Source organism: Leuciscus leuciscus, assembly GCF_965113295.1.
Source record: "Leuciscus leuciscus genome assembly, chromosome: 23".
In the NCBI taxonomy this organism is placed as follows: Eukaryota; Metazoa; Chordata; class Actinopteri; order Cypriniformes; family Leuciscidae; genus Leuciscus; species Leuciscus leuciscus.
Window position 1 is genome coordinate 735845 of NC_138747.1, and position 24406 is coordinate 760250.

General features: G+C 43.1%; 1 protein-coding gene and 1 long non-coding RNA gene across 2 annotated transcripts in view; one reads left to right on the forward strand and one right to left on the reverse strand.

Annotated features, from left to right (window-relative positions):
* Window positions 1–24406, forward strand: part of strn (striatin, calmodulin binding protein) — a 52760-nt gene that overhangs the window by 4531 nt on the left and 23823 nt on the right. The window contains exons 2-4 of the mRNA XM_082155817.1: window positions 17452–17555; window positions 22203–22276; window positions 23724–23805. Coding sequence (XP_082011943.1) covers window positions 17452–17555; window positions 22203–22276; window positions 23724–23805 — 260 coding nt within the window. The remainder of the gene's footprint in view (window positions 1–17451; window positions 17556–22202; window positions 22277–23723; window positions 23806–24406) is intronic.
* On the reverse strand, window positions 10289–11732 carry LOC309488035. Its single transcript, XR_014201982.1, has 3 exons — window positions 11646–11732; window positions 11447–11605; window positions 10289–10417 (listed from the first exon to the last, which is right to left on the reverse strand). It is a non-coding gene; the product is annotated as an uncharacterized lncRNA (long non-coding RNA).

Sequence of the window (24406 nt, forward strand, 5' to 3'; positions counted from 1 at the left end):
ATGTTTTATTATGCATGTTGAATGAAGGACAAACCAGAAAGTGTGAGGAGAGAATACTCACAGGGCTTTCAGTCGTCAGATCAGCACTGGAGATATTAAGTGATTGTTGATTGTGGTTTTGATACCGTAAAACAATAGAACAAATGTACACATGACCACTGAATGAGTTTTACAGGTATTTAAATGCATCAATCCGATGGGTTTTGTTTTGTTAGGCCTGTTTGCATTCACTTAAAACAAGTTAAGCTATAACTAGCTGTTAATACCTCACCATAGAGCTGCACTGTAATCATTTACTGTATATAATAATCACGATTGTTTTTCTCAAAAATCCTAATTACGATTATTAATCATTCTTAACATTTCATTAGAATTATTGCATTTTCATGTGAGCACAAAGAAAACATCAACTCAAGGTTTACTATTTTACCTTATCTCGCTACATTATATAAACTGGTTAAAGCTTCTCTCTAAAGCTAAAACAGTGAGTTTCCTAACATTAATTACAATAGTTCAGTGTGCGATTGCTACCAAAGTACGGATGCATTTGACATCCCTAGAAGGCTGTGTGTAGATGAGGAGATCCTGACTGATGTTGGGTTTCTTTCGTAACCAGCATGCCTTTCATAGCCCTGTGTGGGCGCCGGCGTGTAGGAGAGGCTTCATATGTTGAAATCGCCCTCCAGCACCTTGACGATCAATTGAAAGGAGTATAATCTCTGGGTTTGCATGTAGGCTCCTGCACCTGAAGTCAGAGACGTGGCGCGTGAACTGAAAGGCCATTGGCAGCCGAAGCGAGTGTGTGTAGGCAGCGCTGTGTTCGTGTGATGCTGGGAAACAGGACAGATGAGCTGATGTTCGTGACTCACGCTGCTGACGCTCGGCTTTCTCTCGCTCCCGCTAGTGTCGTGTCCTCGGCTGGGAAACGGGGATGCTAGGCTTGACCAGCGAGGATGAGCTGGAGTTTCACACACATCAGCGCTTTAACGCTACTAGACACGGGTCCGGATGCTCACGTACTGTCGACTAGTGTGTTCTTGTTAGTGCGGTGTGACACAAAATCCATATCACGGTATTTTTCAAAATTATACCGGTTTCACGGACTGGGTGTAAACCACATATACATGTGTGACAGTGTTCATCGCATCCAAAATAAAAGTTTGTGTTTACATAATGTGTGTTACATCATACTGTGTATAATTATTTTGTATATATAAATAACACATTTTCCTAAATACATGCATATGTGTGTATTTATATATATAATTATACACAGTACACACACATTATGTGAACACAAACTTTTTTGGATGCGATTAATCGTTGCCCAGCACTCGTCTTTTTATTCTTTTTTTTGCTGTTTTACTTTGTTTTACTACATGAAGTAAAAGTAAATGAGAATGAGAAGCGTGTGCTGAGCTGAGACTCTGGCAGTCCATACGTATTTTTACTCAATGGCCAAATTAAACAGAGTCAAGTTACAATCGCTGAACTTTAAGGCCACAACATTTGAATCCAGATCTCACAGAGAGAACGGAAATGTTCAGGAACTGTGTTTTGACTGCCTGTGTGTGTGTGTGTGTGTGTGTGTGTGTGTGTGTGTGTTTTGACTGGGAATGGCAGTGATGTCAGACCAGCGTGTGATTCTCCGTCCACATCTCACATCACTTGCGCTCATTGGTCGTTCGTCTGGTAAGTTTGTTTGGGTTTCGTCCCGTCTGGACGTCCATTTCCCACAGACACACATTACACATTTTCCTACACTTTGCATTTACATTCACCCTGTTTTCCCTATTTTCTGGCATCCATTGCAGTTTTCCGAAGCTCTTGCTCTGTCTCTGGCTCTCTCGTGGACAGAGGACTCACTCGCTGCGTTCACACACTCAACTTGTGTTTCAGTCGGACTGAATTCATTCCGGTTGATGAATCCCAATGTAGTGTTTACATGAACACGAAACGTGTGTCAACAACTTAATATTTATCCATTTCTGGTCATAATTTGGAGACAAAGAGCATATCGTTTATTTATTTTCTAAATAATATAAATATAAGGGTAAATATAAGCAGCGGCACAACGGTTCAATAGTTATTATGCGCAGACATCAGGAAACTGTGCAGTGAGCGCATGTCAGAAACATCTATTCTGATATGAAGCTTGTGTGACACATAAACACACACATCAACCCGATCACATGTTTAGTGTTCATGTAAACACTACATTCAGATTCACCAATCAGAATTAATTCAGTCTGACTGAAACAAGAGTTGCGCATGTAAACGTAGCGACTGCGATCGGAATCTCAGTCGGATCGATTAAGTCGTTTACACGAAGCCGTCAGTGCGATCGAGCCGTCAGTGCGATCGAGCCGTCAGTGCCATCGAGCCGTCAGTGCCATCGAGCCGTCAGTGCCATCGAGCCGTCAGTGCCATCGAGCCGTCAGTGCCATCGAGCCGTCAGTGCGATCGAGCCGTCAGTGCGATCGAGCCGTCAGTGCCATCGAGCCGTCAGTGCCATCGAGCCGTCAGTGCCATCGAGCCGTCAGTGCCATCGAGCCGTCAGTGCGATCGAGCCGTCTGTGCCATCTAGCCGTCAGTGCCATCGAGCCGTCAGTGCCAGCGAGCCGTCAGTGCCATCGAGCCGTCAGTGCCATCGAGCCGTCAGTGCCATCTAGCCGTCAGTGCCATCGAGCCGTCAGTGCGATCGAGCCGTCAGTGCCATCGAGCCGTCTGTGCCATCGAGCCGTCAGTGCGATCGAGCCGTCAGTGCGATCGAGCCCGAGCCGTCAGTGCCATCGAGCCCGAGCCGTCAGTGCCATCGAGCCGTCAGTGCCAGCGAGCCGTCAGTGCCATCGAGCCGTCAGTGCGATCGAGCCGTCAGTGCCATCGAGCCGTCAGTGCGATCGAGCCGTCAGTGCCATCGAGCCGTCAGTGCCATCGAGCCGTCAGTGCCATCGAGCCGTCAGTGCCATCGAGCCGTCAGTGCGATCGAGCCGTCTGTGCCATCTAGCCGTCAGTGCCATCGAGCCGTCAGTGCCAGCGAGCCGTCAGTGCCATCGAGCCGTCAGTGCCATCGAGCCGTCAGTGCCATCTAGCCGTCAGTGCCATCGAGCCGTCAGTGCGATCGAGCCGTCAGTGCCATCGAGCCGTCTGTGCCATCGAGCCGTCAGTGCGATCGAGCCGTCAGTGCGATCGAGCCCGAGCCGTCAGTGCCATCGAGCCCGAGCCGTCAGTGCCATCGAGCCGTCAGTGCCAGCGAGCCGTCAGTGCCATCGAGCCGTCAGTGCCATCGAGCCGTCAGTGCGATCGAGCCGTCAGTGCCATCGAGCCGTCAGTGCCATCGAGCCGTCAGTGCCATCGAGCCGTCAGTGCCATCGAGCCGTCAGTGCCATCGAGCCGTCAGTGCCATCGAGCCGTCAGTGCGATCGAGCCGTCAGTGCGATCGAGCCGTCAGTGCCATCGAGCCGTCAGTGCCATCGAGCCGTCAGTGCGATCGAGCCGTCAGTGCCATCGAGCCGTCAGTGCCATCGAGCCGTCAGTGCCATCGAGCCGTCAGTGCCATCGAGCCGTCAGTGCCATCGAGCCGTCAGTGCCATCGAGCCGTCAGTGCCATCTAGCCGTCAGTGCCATCGAGCCGTCAGTGCCAGCGAGCCGTCAGTGCCATCGAGCCGTCAGTGCCATCGAGCCGTCAGTGCCATCGAGCCGTCAGTGCCATCGAGCCGTCAGTGCCATCGAGCCGTCAGTGCGATCGAGCCGTCAGTGCGATCGAGCCGTCAGTGCGATCGAGCCGTCAGTGCCATCGAGCCGTCAGTGCGATCGAGCCGTCAGTGCGATCGAGCCGTCAGTGCGATCGAGCCGTCAGTGCGATCGAGCCGTCAGTGCCATCGAGCCGTCAGTGCGATCGAGCCGTCAGTGCGATCGAGCCGTCAGTGCCATCGAGCCGTCAGTGCCAGCGAGCCGTCAGTGCCATCGAGCCGTCAGTGCGATCGAGCCGTCAGTGCCATCTAGCCGTCAGTGCCATCGAGCCGTCAGTGCCAGCGAGCCGTCAGTGCCATCGAGCCGTCAGTGCCATCGAGCCGTCAGTGCCAGCGAGCCGTCAGTGCCATCGAGCCGTCAGTGCCAGCGAGCCGTCAGTGCCAGCGAGCCGTCAGTGCCAGCGAGCCGTCAGTGCCATCGAGCCGTCAGTGCCATCGAGCCGTCAGTGCCATCGAGCCGTCAGTGCCATCGAGCCGTCTGTGCCATCTAGCCGTCAGTGCCATCGAGCCGTCAGTGCCAGCGAGCCGTCAGTGCCATCGAGCCGTCAGTGCCAGCGAGCCGTCAGTGCCATCGAGCCGTCAGTGCCATCGAGCCGTCAGTGCCATCGAGCCGTCAGTGCCATCGAGCCGTCAGTGCCATCGAGCCGTCAGTGCCATCGAGCCGTCAGTGCGATCGAGCCGTCAGTGCGATCGAGCCGTCAGTGCCATCGAGCCGTCAGTGCCATCGAGCCGTCAGTGCGATCGAGCCGTCAGTGCGATTGCTAACGCATTATTTGGTTGCATGTAAACGTAGCCAGTCAGTCACAGAAGTAAATCACTGATCCAGGCCCGGGTTTCCCTCTGCTTTGTGTCTGCCTGTGCGCGTCGGAGTGTGTGAATGCGTGGCCATCTGTGTGTGTGAGTGTGTGTGTGTGAGTGAGTGTGTGAGTGTGTGCCATCTGAGTCCTGCTAATGACCGCTGGGATTCTGCGCGCTCAGGTTTCCTCGCGTCCGCCGTGTGTGTGACGTGTCCCACTGGCTCCTCTTTGGGTTTGACATAAGCTGTGTGACTCATGAACTGAATCAATCACAAATGCACTTATTTCCTATTAAACAGCTCAAGTAAAGTACTAATCTGCCCTTAATCTGCTTGCTTGGCTTATTCCTCAATTCATGTACTTTGATTTCCAGCTAATAACCAATTAACTCTCAGCTTGAAATTACACTGATGCTTTTAGACCCCGTGACTTTTCTTTTTCCTCCTTAGAAAAGCAGTCGTTTGGAAAAGTGTGTGTTCTGTAAGAACCAGTACAGCAGCTTTAGGCCCCAACATGCTCTAGTAACGCCACCCTTTGTGTGTCTGTTCGTGTGTTTATGGCCCGTAAAGGCAAGTCTGCCCTTGTATGTGAAGGTATGCGCTCCTGCCTGTTGTGTCAGGTGAACGCCCTGCATCTTCCCCGACGGATCACTGTCACACGAGGAAAGGAGCGTTGATCAGGGCGTATGCTCACAACTTACCATCTCAGACTAAAGCATCCTTAAAGCCGTGGTATAACGCCCTTTCACAAGATGTACAATAAGTCTCTGATGTCCCCAGAGTGTGTGTGTGTGTGTGTGTGTGTGTGTGTGTGTGTGTGAAGTTTCAACTCAAAATACTCCACAGATTTTTTTTATATATCATGTTAAAATTGTCACTTTTTGAAGGTGAGCAAAAATTAACCGTTTTTGTGTTTGTCCCTTTAAATGCAAATGAGCCGCTGCTCCCGGCGCAGGGGGCGGAGCTTCAAGAGCTTGTGTGTGTGTGTTTCAGACACGCATTTAAAATTTCTAAACTTTTAGCCTTTTATGTTCAAACCAATCATAATCAACCAGCCCTTTAAAAGCTAACACAGCACTTGTTGATGATGTACACTATGCACTCCATCTACTGTTTACATATTACATAATATGTGTGATGATCGAGTGCATGAAGTGTCCAACACGCCACACCTGATAACGACATCATCCCTCCTGGTGTTTGTACTCTTCTCTTTTGTAACTTTTAGTATGAACACACTACTGGCACTATCCACTTTATTTTTAATGTAAGAGCAACACGGCCATTTGTAACTTGTGTAATGTTGTTATAATGCCTGTTATGCTGCTTTATACTGCAAACTGGTATTTGGTATCATATTATTTTCCTTTATTATCGCATGAATAAACACTGGCTTGTAGTGGAAATAGTTTAAAAGTCTCGCACATTCACAGAAAATAGCTTGTGTTGGTATTGCAGAATAAAGTGGATTATTCCAGCGCTGGGTAAGAAATATTGATTTCTAGATTGATTCTTAAAACCCAAGAATTGATCTTCCAGTCTGCGCTGTTGTCAGCTGATGAACGAACGCTTTGAAGCGCCTCCCGTCCAGTGAATGGCAATAATCTCTGTGCTTTACTGCTTCTGATCTGAAATCCATCAGTCAGTAAAACCAATAAAACGGCTTGAGAAACAATAATGTCACATTTACCTCAGAAAAGCCTTTCAATGATCATGAACTCGATAGTCAGCTGGAAAAATAACTCTAGAGATGAGCGTTCTGATACATATACGCACTATATTACAATATTTTTAGAACTGTAATATTATATTATATTATAATGGATGGTTTTATATTTTAATGAATGCTTGAATAAATCAGTTTTTATGACAGACAACTTTTAAATGTTTACATTTAAAAAAATTATTTGGTGTAGAAACATAATTATGTAATTATAAAATTAGGATTATAGCGTTATTTTTATAGAAATGGCCTTGTGTGTAATTTTAGTGTTTGTATACAAATCAGTTAATATTAACCTTCAGTATTATAGTAATGTACCAGCTGACTCCCTTTATAGTGTTAGTTGAGAGATTTGTTCCTTGAGAAACGTTGCCGTACTGTAACTGAACTACTGGAACTAAATTAATCAAAATCTAATCGATTTGCAAGCGTGTGATTCAAAATCGAATTGAATCGTGAAATTCGTGTCCATACTCAGCCCTATAAATGCCATAGAGGAGGAATGCAAACGGACCATTTTTAATCAGAATTAATTAAATGGAATTATAAGAAATATAAGCATATTTATAACTTCACAGTTTGTGTCTCTAATTTGAGATTAATGCGGTTCATCCTGTCATTGAGTCAGAAGATGCATGTGATTCTGCTGTAGAATCTGGTGAAATGAGGCGTCGTGTTTCAGGTCATGTGACGCGCGTTTAGACAAATGAGCCGATTTTGTGACCTGTGTGTGAGCTGTGAGGATCAGAGTGCTGTGTGTGTGTGTGTGTGTGTGTGTGTGTGTGTGTGTGTGTGAGAGAGAGAGTGTGAGTTAACCTAAACTAACCTCTGTCACAGATTCTGTGTGAAACCCCAGTGCAAACGCAGTTAGATAATACAGAAACTAGTGTTAACAAAGGGGATCTTATTATAAAGTGTTACCAAATGCCAGATTGAGACATGAAGCGTAAGTGAACAGGCATGTTCGTCAGATGAGTGTAAATGTAAACATCAGTGCAAAGAGTTATTTTTTTTATCCAATTGAGAAAATGTTCAGATTGAGCCGTTAGTCCCATTATCTGAGGCATGAGCTGTGATAGCTGGAGGCAGTGTGTGTGTGTGTGTGTGTGTGTGTGTGTGTGTGTGTGTGTGTGTGTGTGTGTGTTTCCCATGATGTACCGAGAGCAGTGTGTGTGTGTGTGTGTGTTGCACAGGACAGAAGAGTGTGTGCTGACCCACATTCAGTTCGTCGTGTCTAACGGCAGACTGTTTTCACTATTTACACGACCAGTCAAAAGTTTTGGATCTGTACGATTTTTTATGTTTCTAGAAGTCTCTTCTGCTCACCAAGGCTGCGTTTATTTGACAAAAAAAACAGTAATATTGTGAAATATTATTAGGATTTAAATCAGCTGTTTTCTATGTGAATATATAGTAAAGTGTCATTAATATTTATATTATAATATATAGGGGTGGAACGGTACACAGAAGTCACGGTTCGGTTCATACCTCGGTTCAGACATCACGGTTCGGTACGAGTTCGGTACGATGGAGGGAAAAGCAAAACAAAAATGTAGAAGGCAATTTTTTTTTATTGTGCATGTCTGTAGGCTGTTCCACCAAAGGAAAATAAATGTTTTAAGCCTTGTATTTTTTAAATAAGTTTTATTAATAAAGTAAAGACATAGAACCAGTTTATTTGTAGTGCATTGCCAATAGTTTTATATAATTAGTTTATTAATTAAATGAATGAAAAGACAAAAAGACCTTGAGATATGTTTGGTAATTGTACCTGAATGAATAAAAAATGTATTTGCTATATTTCAGATCAATATATTTGTTTTCCTTAAAATTTTAATTAACACTAACTTTATTCACATCTGAATTATAAATAATTTATTTCTGTATAAAATAATACTACCTTTAAAAACAGTTTGACAAGAGTTTACAGTTTGACAAAAGCACAATATTGTGTTTTATTGCGAGTGTACACAAATATAAGTAAACACTTTGCAGTTTGAATGATGTCCAATGAACAAAATGACGGAGTATGTTTTTATGTTTCCACTGTTCGATCGCGCCCGCGCCTCTCTCAACACACACACACAACACACACACACACACGCACGCAGGCACACACACAACATATTCCAGCATTGCAAACTTGACATCGCAGCCTGTCCATTATAGCCTGTCTATGATTATAGCCATAGATATTATGTCTATGATTATAGCCCATAAGTTATAGCCACGGAACTTCAGAGCTAAGGCGGAGCTACAGATTAGGTGTCCCTAAAGAACCCGCGTATCTAACAGTAGTTCCGCATTACATTAATTAATTTGCACGCGAGTTTTATTTATTTTTATACCGTGTATTCTCCGTGTGTGTTCATGCACCGAACCGTGACGCCCGTACCGTCTCGGTTCAATACGAATACATGTACCGTTCCACCCCTACTAATATATTATATTATATTTAGAAAGCTTTTGTAACATTAAACACTACCGTTCAATAGTTTCGGGTCAGTAAGAATTTTTATTTTATCTTTTGGGGGGAATAAATAAAATAAATCAATACTTTTATTCATCAAGGATTAATTCAATTGATAAAAAGTGACAGTAAAGACATTTATAATGTTACAAAATATTCCATTTTAAATAAATGCTGTTCTTTTGAACTTTCTGTTCATCAAAGAATCCTGAAATAAAAATGTAAAGAACTGTTTTCAACACTGATAATAATCATAAATGTTTCTTGATCATCAAATCCTCATATTAGAATGATTTGTGAAGGATCATGTGACACTGAAGACTGGAGTAATGATGCTGAAAATTCAGCTTTGATCACAGGAATAAATTACACTTTACTAGATATTCACATAGAAAACAGCTGATTTACATTAGAATAATATTTCACTGTTTTTACAGTATTTTTGATCAAATAAACGCAGCTTTGATGAGCAGAAGAGACTCTTTTAGAAACATAAAAAATCTTACCATATTAAAGAAATATACAATATGGAAGCATTGACTTTTATTTTGAGACTTAAAAATGACCTATTTCTAAGAACTGGATTGAGTTCTGTAATGTAAACCATCAATGACTGTTATATTGTTTGCCCCCCCCCCCACCACCACCTTTTTCCTGTTTTTCTTAATTCTGTATGCTTGAAAAATCATCAATAACAATACAGTAAAAAATAAAATAATGTTTTGATTGATAGTGCACCTTTCCTTTAAAGGGAACCCCAGGTATGAAGACTTGAATGGCTTAATATTTAAACAACGTAAATCGTCCATGAGTTTTCTGCTACATATTTCAGTAAGAGACATAATTTACGTTATATAAACCCATACGGTCTTAATTCCTGGGGTTCCCTTTAACATCGGCGTCAGCGAACCCAAATACCGCACCACTTCCAGTGATCTTCTCTTTATAATAATGCCAGCTTCGCCTCTCCAAGAAAACCAGCACTAATCTCCCTATGAACACGGTTCTGTTAGCATCAGAATAGCTCCTGCTTTATCTCACGACCTGATTTCTGTGCTGTCGGGTGTAATGCATGTGGGCGCTAGTAAAGCAAGCGCAGTCTATAAGTGTTGATCTGCATCGCTAAACGGCGGTTCAGGCGTTGGTGAAGCACTTTTAGATGCTGCGTTTCTGTTCGCCATGTTGAAAGAGAGAATGACACACAGTTAATCTCCCACTCGTCCCTGACGCACAACGCCGGCCCTCGGGGAGCGGATAAATCCACACACAGACTCACTCTTTACACTGACAGCAGTAACTGGCACTCGAAGTAGTGCACTTTCTGCAGCATTAGAGGATCTCCTGTGAGTTTGTGTACAGGGATTCAAATCGCCATCTATTTTGGGCGAGCGAGGTCTGTGTGTGTGTGTCTCTCTCTCTCCGGATGGGAACCCTGAGCAAGTGAATCCGGGCGACCTCCTTCATTCATAACTCTGGTGTGCAGGGACTCTCTGCTGTCGGACTGACTCCAGCGCAGTGAACACACTGATCATGTTCTGTCTAGAGCTCAGCGCAGGATTACAGCCGGATGTGTTTAAGCTTTTACCTGCCGGTTTGAGCTCGTCCTCATCAGATTTAATAGTGGTGCGCCGGATCCCACAGGACGGTTTGCTGCTTTTACCATGGTAAACACACACCTGTGTCGGGTCGTGAATAGTGGTGTGACGATAACCACATCACTGCAATATCGCGTTAATGAGATGCCTACCGCGGTGTGAGGTCATCACTGCACTTGTTTTTCTTTTCTTTTTTAAGTTACAGGAGTGCATATGGTGTGTGATATGAACTATAAACACATTAATATTTGCTTATAATTTACTGTATTCTGCGAGTCCCATGTTCAAGTGCTTCTGGAGAAAAAAAAAACGCTTCCTGCGCAAGAGAGGGACAGTCCGTTAAACATATGGGGGATTTATTTTTTTGTGTGTTTCTGATTATTATTAATTAACTGCTAGGTTTCAGTACTTGTGATGTTTACAGATAATGTTCAATTAAATACAAACAAACACAGGCATAAAAGACAAGCATAACGTAAACAGTTGGAGTTAGATTTTAATTGCAAGTAGCGATCTCTCTCATGTGGTATAGGCAATAACAGTTGACGGCGCTAGCCGAATGACATTATTCAAAAAATAGCCATGAATCTAGTGTATAAGCCAAATACTGTGTCGCCTTTGAGGCAGGTGACAATTAAGGGGAAGCCGGTGAATTTGGACAAGGCAATATGCCGTATTTGTCGCACAAAAGTATCCGTCTCGCGAGGAAATACCACTAACTTAAGACCACATCTTAGGAAAATTAACCATCCTGTGGCGTTTGCTGGACTTAAGTGCAGCACACCTACCTTAGGTCGGCGACACACTGGCTGCGTGGCGTGGCCGTTTTTATTTCGGCTCCCATGTTAACAGGTTAGAGCTTGAACACTGCCTGCGTGAGACGCGCGTCTCAGTTGCGGCACGAGCCGCGCGGAAAAACGCGTTCATGCTAGAAATAGAACCGACGCCTATTTTTCACGCAAGCCTGTTGAAGCGTTAACCGCCAAACCGCGAGATTTGTTGCTTCTCTACCGCGGTAAGAAAAAATCCCATACCGTCACAGCCCTAGTCGTGAACACACACCTGTGTCTGGTCGTGAACACACACCTGTGTCTGGTCGTGAACACACACCTGTGTCTGGTCGTGAACACACACCTGTGTCGTGAACACACACCTGTGTCTGGTCGTGAACACACACCTGTGTCTGGTCGTGAACACACACCTGTGTCGTGAACACACACCTGTGTCTGGTCGTGAACACACACCTGTGTCGTGAACACACACCTGTGTCTGGTCGTGAACACACACCTGTGTCTGGTCGTGAACACACACCTGTGTCGTGAACACACACCTGTGTCTGGTCGTGAACACACACCTGTGTCTGGTCGTGAACACACACCTGTGTCGTGAACACACACCTGTGTCTGGTCGTGAACACACACCTGTGTCGTGAAGTTTATTGTCTTGAATGGCTCTCGCGCGTCTACAGTTCAGAGCTGTGAGAGTGTGAACACAGAAACTTCATCAGGTCGAAGCGCTCAGATATTTCTAACCGCAACAAACCACAGCTCCTCCTGCAGTGAACCTTGCTCAAGCAGAACACACACACACACACTGTTGCTCAACCAGTGCTAACGTCACACTGAGGCGCATGAAGCCGCTGGCACGATAACTAGCATGTTTTCGTCCGTATGGTTTCATTGGTTGAATGCATTAAATAAAATGAACTAACAATGAATAACATATATTTTCCACAGCGTCTCTTACACCTGGTTAGGGTTAGGGTCATGGTTAGGCCGAGGGCCAGGGTTAGGCCTAGGGTCAGGGTTAGGCCTAGGGTCAGGGTTAGGCCTAGGGTTAGGGTTAGGCCTAGTCCACAGGCTGATCTACTGATCTTAACTGATGTGACTTAAGATTTTATAAATGCATTGTTTAGTAACTAAAATGCTCTGGATGTATTCACGTTAGATAATGTAACTAATGCACTGAAATAATCTTAACAAGCAAAACCTTAAAGTGTCACTAACTTTTTACATTCATGATGATGAAGTTGATTAATTCAAATAATGAGGTAATTAATCTCATCTTCACCTCAGATTCACATTAATGAGGTTTGTCTTCTCAATAGATTCTTGATTAATTTTTAGTGTGAACTGCTATTCGGTTGTGTGTCTGTGTGTGTGTGTGTCTGTGTGTGTGTGTGTGTGTGTGTCTGTGTCTGTGTCTGTGTCTGTGTGTGTGTGTGTGTGTGTGTGTGTGTGTGTCTGTGTGTCTGTGTGTGTGTGTCTGTGTGTGTGTGTCTGTGTCTGTGTCTGTGTCTGTGTGTGTGTGTGTCTGTGTCTGTGTCTGTGTGTGTGTGTGTGTGTGTGTGTGTGTGTGTGTGTGTGTGTTGTTTTTTTGTATTGTATTTTGCAATGACAATTTTGTGGTTTAAAGGTAGGGTAGGTAGGAATTGTCTAAAAAACTTATTTTCCAAATTTGTTTAAACTTTATTTATATATCAATACATAATTAAAATGTAAGTACTCTGAAAAAGAAAGTATAAAAATTGAGTGTCTGTAGACCTCTCACGACTGTTTTAAAGACAGCTCATTATTTCCATTCACTCCACCCCCTCCCTTCTGGGCTCCTTCCAAAGCCACGCCCCCAAAACACATGAACGCGCGACTCCGACCGCTGAACTGGAAGACGCATTATTTACCTGAGACGAGCGGAGAGGAGCGCAGTGCATGCAGTGACATCATGTCAGAATCACATGTAATAAAAAAATCTAACTTTATCATTATGAATATAAACAAATAAGATGTATTTTAGTACTCACTATCAAGCTAGCATTGGTAAAGTTTAAAGCTGCAGTAGGGAGCTTTTAGAAAACGTTGACTTAGCCTGAAAATTTGAACAAGCACAGCTTACAGGTCATTCCCCCTCGCTCTCTGCTGCGCTACAGCTCCTCCCTCCACAGCTCCTCCCCCACAGCTCCTCCCTCCACAGCTCCTCCCTCCACAGCTCCTCCCTCCACAGCGGAGCCTGCCATGAACGCGCAGGCTAGTAAACATGCAGGGACACTGATGACGGCGGATAAACAGTTATCGCACATTCACTGGTAGGGACGAAACATCAACAATATGCTTTACATTGACTATGGCCTGCCCATACTTTGACTACAAACTTGGTCCTCAAATCATTACGTATTTTGCAATACATGTAATGTAACTTCATAACGTTGCACTCTTTCTATAAGTTATAAATAGCTAGCAAGATAATAATGGTAACGTTACAGTATCTAAGTAATTATTCTAGCGATGTGTAATGCTAAATAAGGTTTGCTAGTACATTATTTCAGCAACATGACAAGCCAGTGAATTAGCAGGTTTCTATTGTTGCTTTGCACAGTGCGTGACATTTTATCTGTATGTTATGTTATGCGGCCAGAGTTTTGACACTGAGTCATTGGGCTCCGACGGGCTTGTTTATCGTCATCGGTCTTTTTCCGTTTACCTGTCTTTGTTGCATGAGCAGGTGCCACTCGAGAAATTGGCAGTTTTGGTTGTTTGTCCGCCATTAGCACAGCTGCGCGGCACACCGGCTATCTTGATTTTGAACGACGGTACGCGCTGTGCGAGAGAGGGGGGTGATCAGCGCGTACACAAGCATGATTGACACTGCTAAGACACTCCCCCTGGCTCTGATTGGTTGTTTCTTACCGGGAGCGGTGTATTTCTGCAAATGGCAATAGGACCACTGGGAGGAGCCTGGGGAGCTTGATTTTTTCACAGATTATCTGTCTCATATTCTACTGTCAGGACATAATGACAGTTTTAACAAATATGTAAAAAATACATTTTTACAGAAGTTACCAACTGCAGCTTTAAAATGTACTTTATTGTCATGAAAATAATGCGTACAATTCTTACTGGCTTCATGTTCTGCTTCATTAGTGTGTTTAGGAGCATATCTGAGCCTGTGTTCCCGAGATTGAGCCGGATGTGTGTTAATAATTATCTTATCTTAGGTTTGCGCTGGTTTCTCGGCTCTTGGCGAAGGGCGAAGGTTTGCGCTGGTTTCTCGGCTCTTGGCGAAGGGCGAAGGTTTGCGCTGGTTTCTCGGCTCTTGGGGAAGGTTTGCGCTGGTTTCTCGGCTCTTGGCGAAGGTTTGCCGCTGGTTTCTCGGCTCTTGGCGAAGGTTTGCGCTGGTTTCTCGGCTCTTGGGGAAGGTTTGCGCTGGTTTCTCGGCTCTTGGGGAAGGTTTGCGCTGGTTTCTCGGCTCTTGGGGAAGGTTTGCGCTGGTTTCTCGGCTCTTGGGGAAGGTTTGCGCTAGTTTCTCGGCTCTTGGCGAAGGTTTGCGCTGGTTTCTCGGCTCTTGGGGAAGGTTTGCGCTGGTTTCTCGGCTCTTGGGGAAGGTTTGCGCTGGTTTCCTTCATTCTTCATTCATTCCTTCATGGTTTCGCTCATAATAGAAGCGGCGCGCTCGCTTTTCCATGTGCGTTCATGGATGCATAGCAACGACAGACGCCACGGGAGTACAAACGCTTGTGCGAACTGCGCTCTCCATGACGACGAGGAAGTGTGACATAGGCCTATGTTTCCTGCAGGAATCTCGTGTGATGATGTGTGTGTGTGTGTGACGGGGTTTCAGACATGGACTGATTCAGAGGCGATCGTGCAGATTAGGGCTGAGAAACCATTAATCACATCCAGAATACAAGTGTGTTTACATAATATACGCGTGTGTGCTGTGTGTAATTATTATGTATATATAAATACACACACATGCATGTATATATTTAAGCAACATTTACATGTATATACTGTATACAGTATATATTTCTATACAAGTTATATTATATATAAACAAATATTTTATATTTATGTAACTTTTTCTTAAATATATACATGCAATTATTAATATTTAATACTGATGTACATTTATTTTAAAACATTTCTATATTTAAAATACATTTAATAGTGTAGAGAATGTGCGTAGCCTATATTTACATGTTGGATGAAGAGTTTGAGCTGGATTGAGTTCACAATGAAATCTCATTAGAATCGTGAATCCACATCTTCACTTTGTTGTGCGTATATTAACGAGGAATGCATAAGTTGATAGGAAGTTGTCATGATTAATTAGTTTGTTGTTTGACGATGTTGTGTCTGATTTTAAAGCGGTTTAGTGTGTCTTTAATCGGATCTGTGTCAAGAGGTCGAGAGGTCGCGTGTTAAGTGTGTTAGTCCAGTGTAAATTGTTTAACATGTGTCTACACTAACCTGAGCCGCTTTAGCAGAGAGAGAGACATGCAGTGTTTACACACACACACTGAAGCGCTCGACCAATCACAACACACTGCTCCAGCCGACCAATCAGAGCACAGTGTGCTTTTCAGAAGGAGGGGCTTCATAGAGACAGGAAGTAAACAGAGCGTTACTGACAGACTGGGAAGAGAGGAGCCGCAACAATGGAGAATATGAGGAGAATAATCAACATTCAAGTTCTAGTAGAGCCTGAAAACATCATCAAGACTGTAAAAGGGCAGAAGAATGAAAGACATCATCGGCTCACACAGACTCTATTATACATTCACAATGTTGTTCTGATTGTGTGTCTCAGTGTGGTGTCTGTTATGACCAGATCATGACTGTAAGTCACGAACAGGCCTCTTGCCCAAGATGACATTCAGAGACGGTGAAGAATTCCAGACATTCCAGGAAAACACACCGTAAACAGAGGAAAAGGGTCAGGTGATGCGTTCGGTCACATGGTGAGACTCAGGACACGATTAGTGGGTCAGTTCAGTTCAGCGTTCGGTTTGTCATCAAATCAAAAGTCTATTTCAAGCTAAAAGTGAATCAAGTGCACATTCACAATTATGACCTGCAAATGATCAGATTTAAGGGAAAGAAATCTTAAATATCTTTAATGGTATTACAAGTCTTCATTATTTTAAGAGGTCGTAATGAGGTCATCACTGTGGGTGATGAACAGATTTAATTTAAGCTTTTATTTACATGTGAATTAAATCGTGTCTAAAAAAGGGATTGTGTCTCTTCAGAAGTCTCGGATTAAACCGTTCGATTTACATGGGTTTATTTGACCATCTCTTCATGAGCGAGTGTGTGTCTGATGTCCTCGTCTCTCTGAGTGAGCAGCTGGTAGTGGAGCATCAGCGTTTCAAAATAAGAGTCTTGGTGTATTCGTTTATAAACAACCGTCCCGTCACAGAAGGGAACGACTAAGAACATTATTTAAAGTCCATCATTTCATCCCTTAAAACTCTTCTTTGATCACCAAATGACATGTTTAAAAAAAAAAATATTTGAAAAAAATTCTTCATAGCTTCAAATATCTTGAGTGTAACTTGACACCCTTGCCTCATTTAGTATTCGCGGTTCTATGAATATGCAAATGAGCCCCACCTCCACTATGAGCCCAGCGATCCACATGGTTTGTCTTAAAGCATATTAAAACATAGACACATATACAATATTAAGAGCTGGATTTTAATTTGAGTATATAGGTTTTGAGTATATAGGTTTTGAGTATATAGGTTTTGAGTGTTAAGTATATAGATTTTGAGTATATAGATTGAGTATATAGATTTTAGTATTGAGTATATAGATTTTTAGTATTGAGTATATAGATTTTTAGTATTGAGTATATAGATTGAGTATATAGATTGAGTATATAGATTTTTAGTATTGAGTATATAGATTTTTAGTATTGAGTATATAGATTTTTAGTATTGAGTACCGTATATAGATTTTTAGTATTGAGTATATAGATTTTTAGTATTGAGTATATAGATTGAGTATTGAGTATATAGATTTTGAGTATATAGATTTTGAGTATATAGATTTTACTAGGATCAGCAACACATTATCTAGTGTCTTTAAACACATTATCAGCAAAATCCAATATCGATTGACCTCTTATTCATAGATTAGGACACAAACCTAAATTTCACTACATGTGTTTATATTGAATAAAGCATTTACACCTGCAGTTACACTGGTGTGGGTTTAATGTTTGGAGATGCTTGGTTTATTTTGAGATTCCGTCTTAAATTTGACTTCAGAAACTGTGATCCGTATCATTTCTGAATTGTAATATGAGTAAATATTTGACATGTTTGTTTGCAGGCTCAGATCGCGTTCCTGCAGGGCGAGAGGAAGGGCCAGGAGAACCTGAAGAAGGACCTGGTGAGGCGGATCAAAATGCTGGAGTACGCCCTGAAACAGGAGAGGTCAGTCCAACACACACGATCTCGCCTAATCGCCCCTCGACTGCTCTGATCTGAAGCATCCAAACATATTTTATGCCGTGTCTATGCTAACATCATGTAGCCTAATCGTTCCTATAATTACTCACACACTCTCTCTCTCTCTCTCTCTCTCTCTCTCTCTCTCTCTCTCTCTCTCTCTCTCTCTCTCTCTCTCTCTCTCTCTCTCTCTCTCCTCTCTCTCTCTCTCTCTCTCTCTCTCTCTCTCTCTCTCTCTCCTCTCTCTCTCTCTCTCTCTCTCCCTGGGCTCATGATGAGTCACGCTCTGCTCAAATTATACATGTTCTCTGTCATTCAAATGAGGGAAACCTCTGAAAGCTTCTGCTGCAGAGAACGCACTCTAGAATAGAGCTTTAAATGATGACGAACTCTACATCAGCGAGCGCTACAGCTGTCAAACCCAGTTCTGCATCAATAGTGAGGCTTCTCGGCCGTCATAAAGCTTCATAATAACTCACTGATGTAGCGTCTCATGAACTGATACGAGGAGATTTGTCATGTCATGCTCTTATTAAGCAGTCTGACGTGAGTGTGTTGTTTACTGTTACCAAGCAGTGTCTCATTAATGTTGAATTCATCTGATGTGCTGACCTGTGGTATCATATTAGATATGCTGTTTTTAGACATTTTATCCTTTTAAATCAAGGGTATGACTGCAAGTAGCTATTATTTTTCACGCTGATTTATAATATTGAGTTATTGGGTGCGATTCATTAATTTTACAGTGGATTTAGAACAGCTGAGGGGGTTTTAGGCACTCCGCTCCGTGTCGAGTCTAACAACGGCCCTCAGCTGTTCTACATCCACTGTAAAACACGGCTTCAAGGGGCTGTAAGACAAACCATGTGTAAGTTCATAAGTCGACAGCATTACTGAGTATTTCCTCCTTAAAACTGCAGTGAACCAAAGACAGTCTCAAACACACGCTTTGAAATCGCTGGTGTTTCTGACGTCACAAACTACCTTGTAACCAATCAGATCAACGTGTGATCGTCAACCAGTGGATCTCTGAGCTTTTTGTGACAGTTTTTTTTCTGTCATTGTGGTGATCAAAGATGAGTTTTAAGGAATAAAATGATGGACTACAGGGGGACTAATAAATGGAGTGAGTCAGTGATTCAATGACTCATTCAATGGTCACTTGCTGAATGAATCAGTTGTTTGACGAATCGGCTGTTTGAATGAATGATGGGAGTCTGAGTAGGTACTACATCTTTAAATATGAACGTATTTCATAATCCTTAAATTGTCCATCGAAAGCGCACTTCAGAATCTCACAGGAAGTAGTTGTTTTTCGAATAATTTACAGTAGGGAAATATTCAAGTTCGGACTCTGCATGTGACCCGCTGCCCCCTACTGGCGGTTTTAGCTTTATATTTTGAGTATCATTTACTTTTTGTATTATATTTACTCCACCTCTGAGCTGCATTAAACTGTAGATGCAGCTTCTGGAAAACAATGATGGCCACATTGTAGCCTCAAAAAATTTTTTTTTCAAAATGATGTAAATATTGGTGAATGCGCACGCATGCGTTTAACACGCGGTCTGGACAGTTTATAGGCATTTACCTGCATAATGCAAATTCTCACGTGAAGTTTTAGCACGAGATTATAACAGAAAGATGTTAATTATGCGCTGAGGAAGAACACACCTGGCTTGTTTAATTAATTATTAATTCCTCTGCTGAAAGCTTGTTAATTAGTTTTAGGAATCTGAGACGCTTGCTGTCTGAGGGTTACTAGAGTTCAGTCTCGTTTACCGTGGTATTCGTGGTATTCCCTTGCCTGATCCGATGCTGAAGGAAAGACTCCTCACACTCACAAGGAATTTATAGAATCTTCCCTCACACGTGTGCGGCGACTGCGTGATGCGAGCGAGTGTCACCATGGCGACTGCGTGATGCGAGCGAGTGTCTCCGGGGCGACTGCGTGATGCGAGCGAGTGTCACCATGGCGACTGCGTGATGCGAGCGAGTGTCACCATGGCGACTGCGTGATGCGAGCGAGTGTCTCCGGGGCGACTGCGTGATGCGAGCGAGTGTCACCATGGCGACTGCGTGATGCGAGCGAGTGTCACCATGGCGACTGCGGGATGCGAGCGAGTGTCACCGTGGAGGCTGCGTGATGCGAGCGAGTGTCACCATGGCGACTGCGTGATGCGAGCGAGTGTCACCGGGGCGACTGCGTGATGCGAGCGAGTGTCACCGTGGAGGCTGCGTGATGCGAGCGAGTGTCTCCGGGGCGACTGCGTGATGCGAGCGAGTGTCACCGGGGCGACTGCGTGATGCGAGCGAGTGTCACCGTGGAGGCTGCGGGATGCGAGCGAGTGTCACCGTGGAGGCTGCGTGATGCGAGCGAGTGTCTCCGGGGCGACTGCGTGATGCGAGCGAGTGTCACCGGGGCGACTGCGTGATGCTAGCGAGTGTCACCGTGGCGACTGCGTGATGCGAGCGAGTGTCACCATGGCGACTGCGTGATGCGAGCGAGTGTCACCGGGGCGACTGCGTGATGCGAGCGAGTGTCACCGTGGAGGCTGCGGGATGCGAGCGAGTGTCACCGTGGAGGCTGCGTGATGCGAGCGAGTGTCACCATGGCGACTGCGTGATGCGAGCGAGTGTCACCGGGGCGACTGCGTGATGCGAGCGAGTGTCACCGTGGAGGCTGCGTGATGCGAGCGAGTGTCTCCGGGGCGACTGCGTGATGCGAGCGAGTGTCACCGGGCGACTTCGTGATGCAAGCGAGTGTCACCGTGGCGACTGCGTGATGCGAGTCTCTGTCACCGTGGCGACTGAGTGATGCGAGCGAGTGTCACCGTGGCAACAGAAGCTCAGTGTCATCACTATCCATTCTTAAATCAAAGCTTAAAATATATTTTATGAAGGCCAGGCACTACAGGCAAAAACAGTGTTTTTCTTGCATCTGTCAATTTTGGGCTTTTCGTGAAGTGTTTTTTCAGACTAGTGGACAGAAAACATCCTAAAACACTTCATAACTGCATCTTTTAGAGCACTTTATCCATGTGCATCTGCAGATTTCAGTGAGGGTCTATATCATAGACTGTAAAAAATATGGACAAAGCGTCTGTGACGTCACCCATAGACTTTCTGAAGAACGGGTTTGAAGCCGTTTATGGGGGGTATGGGCGGCGCCATCTTGGAAAATCTTGGGAAATCCTAACCCCGCCCACCTTCTAACGCAGCGCGCGTCACTCAGCTCGCTCTGCTACTTCGGTTATCTCTGTGTATATTTTAGGCAACGAAATATGTTATAAAACACCATACTAACTCTTTTCGTTTTCATTTAAAGAAATCTTAAACATTATAGCCACACAAATGTGGTTCAGGCAACGCATATTGATTATATTCACTGCACATAACGTTTGCCTATTTATGAAAAAACAAAATATAAAACACAAACCTGCCTCTTTTCATTTTAAATATAATATAAAAATATTCAACATTTTATGGTCCAGGCAATATGTGCATTTGTACTAAACAACAGATTTTGCAGTAAACAACATTACAGATCATCTTCGTTGTATTAAAATGACAAAACTCAACCCAGTCTCTTTTTGTTAAATTTCAGTTTTATCAATATTAGCCATTATAATTCCCCTCAGCCAAAACGATTGCCCAGGGAAAAAATGATAGATTCACGAGACCAAAAAGACGAATTATATCTCATGTTTAACCACTTCAGAGACGCCAGAGTCCGCGGCATTGGCAGCAAACCTCAGAACCACTAGCCGATGAAAGGCTGCTCCAGGCGGGGTACGTGAACGCCGAGCGCCCGGTCATCGCTGGATCAACTGGATAAAATTTTCATAAATCTTTAAATAAACCACAGATTTGAGCTTTAAACAACTACATTCTCGCCTGAAAAACTCTTAAAACTACATTTCATGATACAGAAACAGTAGTATTATATGTCAACTGTATTAAAAAATGGCGCTTCTTATGTTGTCATTCTCCGTGGCGCTGCCTTGTCAGCTGTCAATCAAGCTGTCAATCAAAGTTAACCACGCCCTTATTGTCATACATTTTAAATCTAAATACGATCTAAACTAACGAGTTAGAAAAAAATTCACCCCCCTCACAGTTGTCAGGCACTCGGAAGCTATCGAAAAATACAATAAAAGTCCATGGGACCAACCTGTAAAAACATGAATTTATGCTGTGAAAACGGACATTTTAACATGGGGGCTATGGACATTTGCTCCCTTTTGGGACCTCCCTCTAGCGGATTTTCGATGTATTGCAGTTTTTCGCACTTCCGGGTAGGCTTCATTTTTCAGATCAGAATGTTGCCGCTTGGTCTATATCTTTAAAGGTCATTTTCTCAAAATGAGTTTTTCTTCTACATAGAGCCAGAAATCTCCACTTCAGAAACACTTACAGACACCAGACTTTATTATTATTATTATTATTATTTATTTATGTTGCTTTTCATTGAATTTCTTAGTTTTGTGTTTGTTATTTATTTTATAGATCATAATCTGTTCTGTTTATTTGAGTGTAATGATCTGTACAGCACTTTGGTCAACCCGGAGTTGTTTTTAAATGTGCTTTATAAATACATAATGAAATGAAACGTGTTTTTCTCCTCCTCAGGGCGAAGTACCACAAGCTGAAGTACGGGACTGAACTCCATCAGGGCGACATGAAGCCTCCCAGCTACGACTCCGGTGAGCCAGCTTTACATCCACCACTACACTGATGATTTACCCATGAGCCTCCAGTCTCAGGAGCTCTCGTGTACAACAGCCGGTCCTGCAAAACATGCTGTTCTTACTCAGTGTTATTCTCGTTTACAGTCCAAATATCTAAAAATGCTTAAAGTCCCTGTAAAGTCAAAATTAAGTATGTGTTCTGAGTTTGTCATACCACCGAAAAATGTGTTATTAGCCACCCAGCCCAATTTGAATGATTAAAAAAGCCGCCAAGTAAATAAAATAAGCTATCAAAATCTCGAAAAAATGAGCAGTAGTCTCAGCTCTCAAACGCTGGGGGCGTGTCCACTGGCTGCGCTGAAACCACGCCCACTCGAGGGAAATATGACTCATGTCGGTGCATGTCGGCGCGACGGGAGGATGAAGGCCGAGGCGGACAGCGGGAGATAGTCGGTTCGGCCCCATTCACCAGTAACAGCGGATCATCAGTGAATTCCAGTTGTCTCCGACGAAAGTAAACTATCCTGATCTCTACAGAGGCGGGTGTGGTGGTGATCATCGGCTCTCCATCAAGGTAACGTTAGCCCTTCACGAGATTAATCCACCTCTTCTTGATATGATCATTTTTCGGAAATTTAAATAAGGGCACCGATCTGTTTTCTAAGTGATTGCATCCAGGAAATACGCATTTACATGACGAAGGCATAGCCAGAGCCGTGGGCATAGTAGCTAGCAAACTGTAGGCTGTCTGATAGTAACTCGCGATTGAGCGGCGATAGGCTTAGTGACTCCGTGCCTCATCAAGTAGGGGCCCAATCAAGCTCAGGGGGCCGCAGTGCGTCATCAATCCCCCGTTTAGCCCCGCCCAAAAAATCCGGCTCACAGCAATGGTGAAAAACTGTTTAACGGTCTAACTCCACAATTTAGTACTTCACAGTTCTCAGTCTTTGTAATATGTTTTAGCAATACATTTCTAGCACTTATAATGTGTTTAGAATTTTTTTGTAGAATTGCCTTTACAGGGACTTTAAATCAAGATGCTTTTACTAGATGTGTAAGATAACATAAGATATGTGACATAAGATTTCTGGGTAAATAAATCACAATTAAGTGAGTTTGTGCTTAAAAAAGCAACATTATCTGCCAATGGGGTCAGAAACAATAATCTTGTTTCTGTTTGGATTAAGATTATTTTTTCTTACCCGATTGTCAGATCATTTTGATTTATTTCCCCAGAAAACAAGATGTAATATCTTGTAATTTTACTCGTCTAGTAAATGCATCTTGATTTGAGTATTTGTAGATATTTGTGCTGGAAACAAGACACTGATACTGAGTAAGAACAGCATGTTTAGCAGTGTGTGTGTGTAATGTGGTCAGACTGGAAGTTTGAGGGACTCTTGTGCAGATTTACTGTGATTGACAGGCATCTGTCATTCTGTGTGTGACCTTTGACCTTTAGATGACGGCACCGAGAACGAGGCTCTTCCTGAACCGGCCAATAGTCAGCTGAGCTGGAAACAGGGTCGACAGCTGCTCAGACAGTGAGTCACATCACACAACTTTAATTATAGAAATATTAATACAGAAATATAGAAATATGCAAACACACCTTCCATGCAGACGAATTAAAAAAAAAATATTTCTGCTGTAATTATGACCAGTGTCGTTATTGCTGTTAACTAAAACTATTCAAAATAGTTTTCACCAATTGAAATAAAGCTGAAATAAAAAATATATTTAAAATTTGTTTAGATGAAATGAGGTGCTAAATTTTTCTAAAACTGAAATGAAAATATATAAGCTCAATAGAAATATTAATAAAACAACCAAAACTACATAGCAAAAGTACAAAAAATAAATACAAATAAATAAAAATTGAATTAAATATTAAAAAAAACAAAAGCATATACAAATTTTAACACTTAAAAACTAAAATTAAAACTGAAAGTATAAAAATAAAAGCTAATTCAAATAATACTAAAATAGTGTATAAATAATATAAAATAACAAAGTTGATAAGACTAAACTGTTTGTTTTTCAATTTGTTTATAAACAGAAATTGATGTATTAAATTAATTACTTTTATTTATTTTTATTCCAGAAATTAATATATGACGAATGCACAGATAAATTCAAAAATAT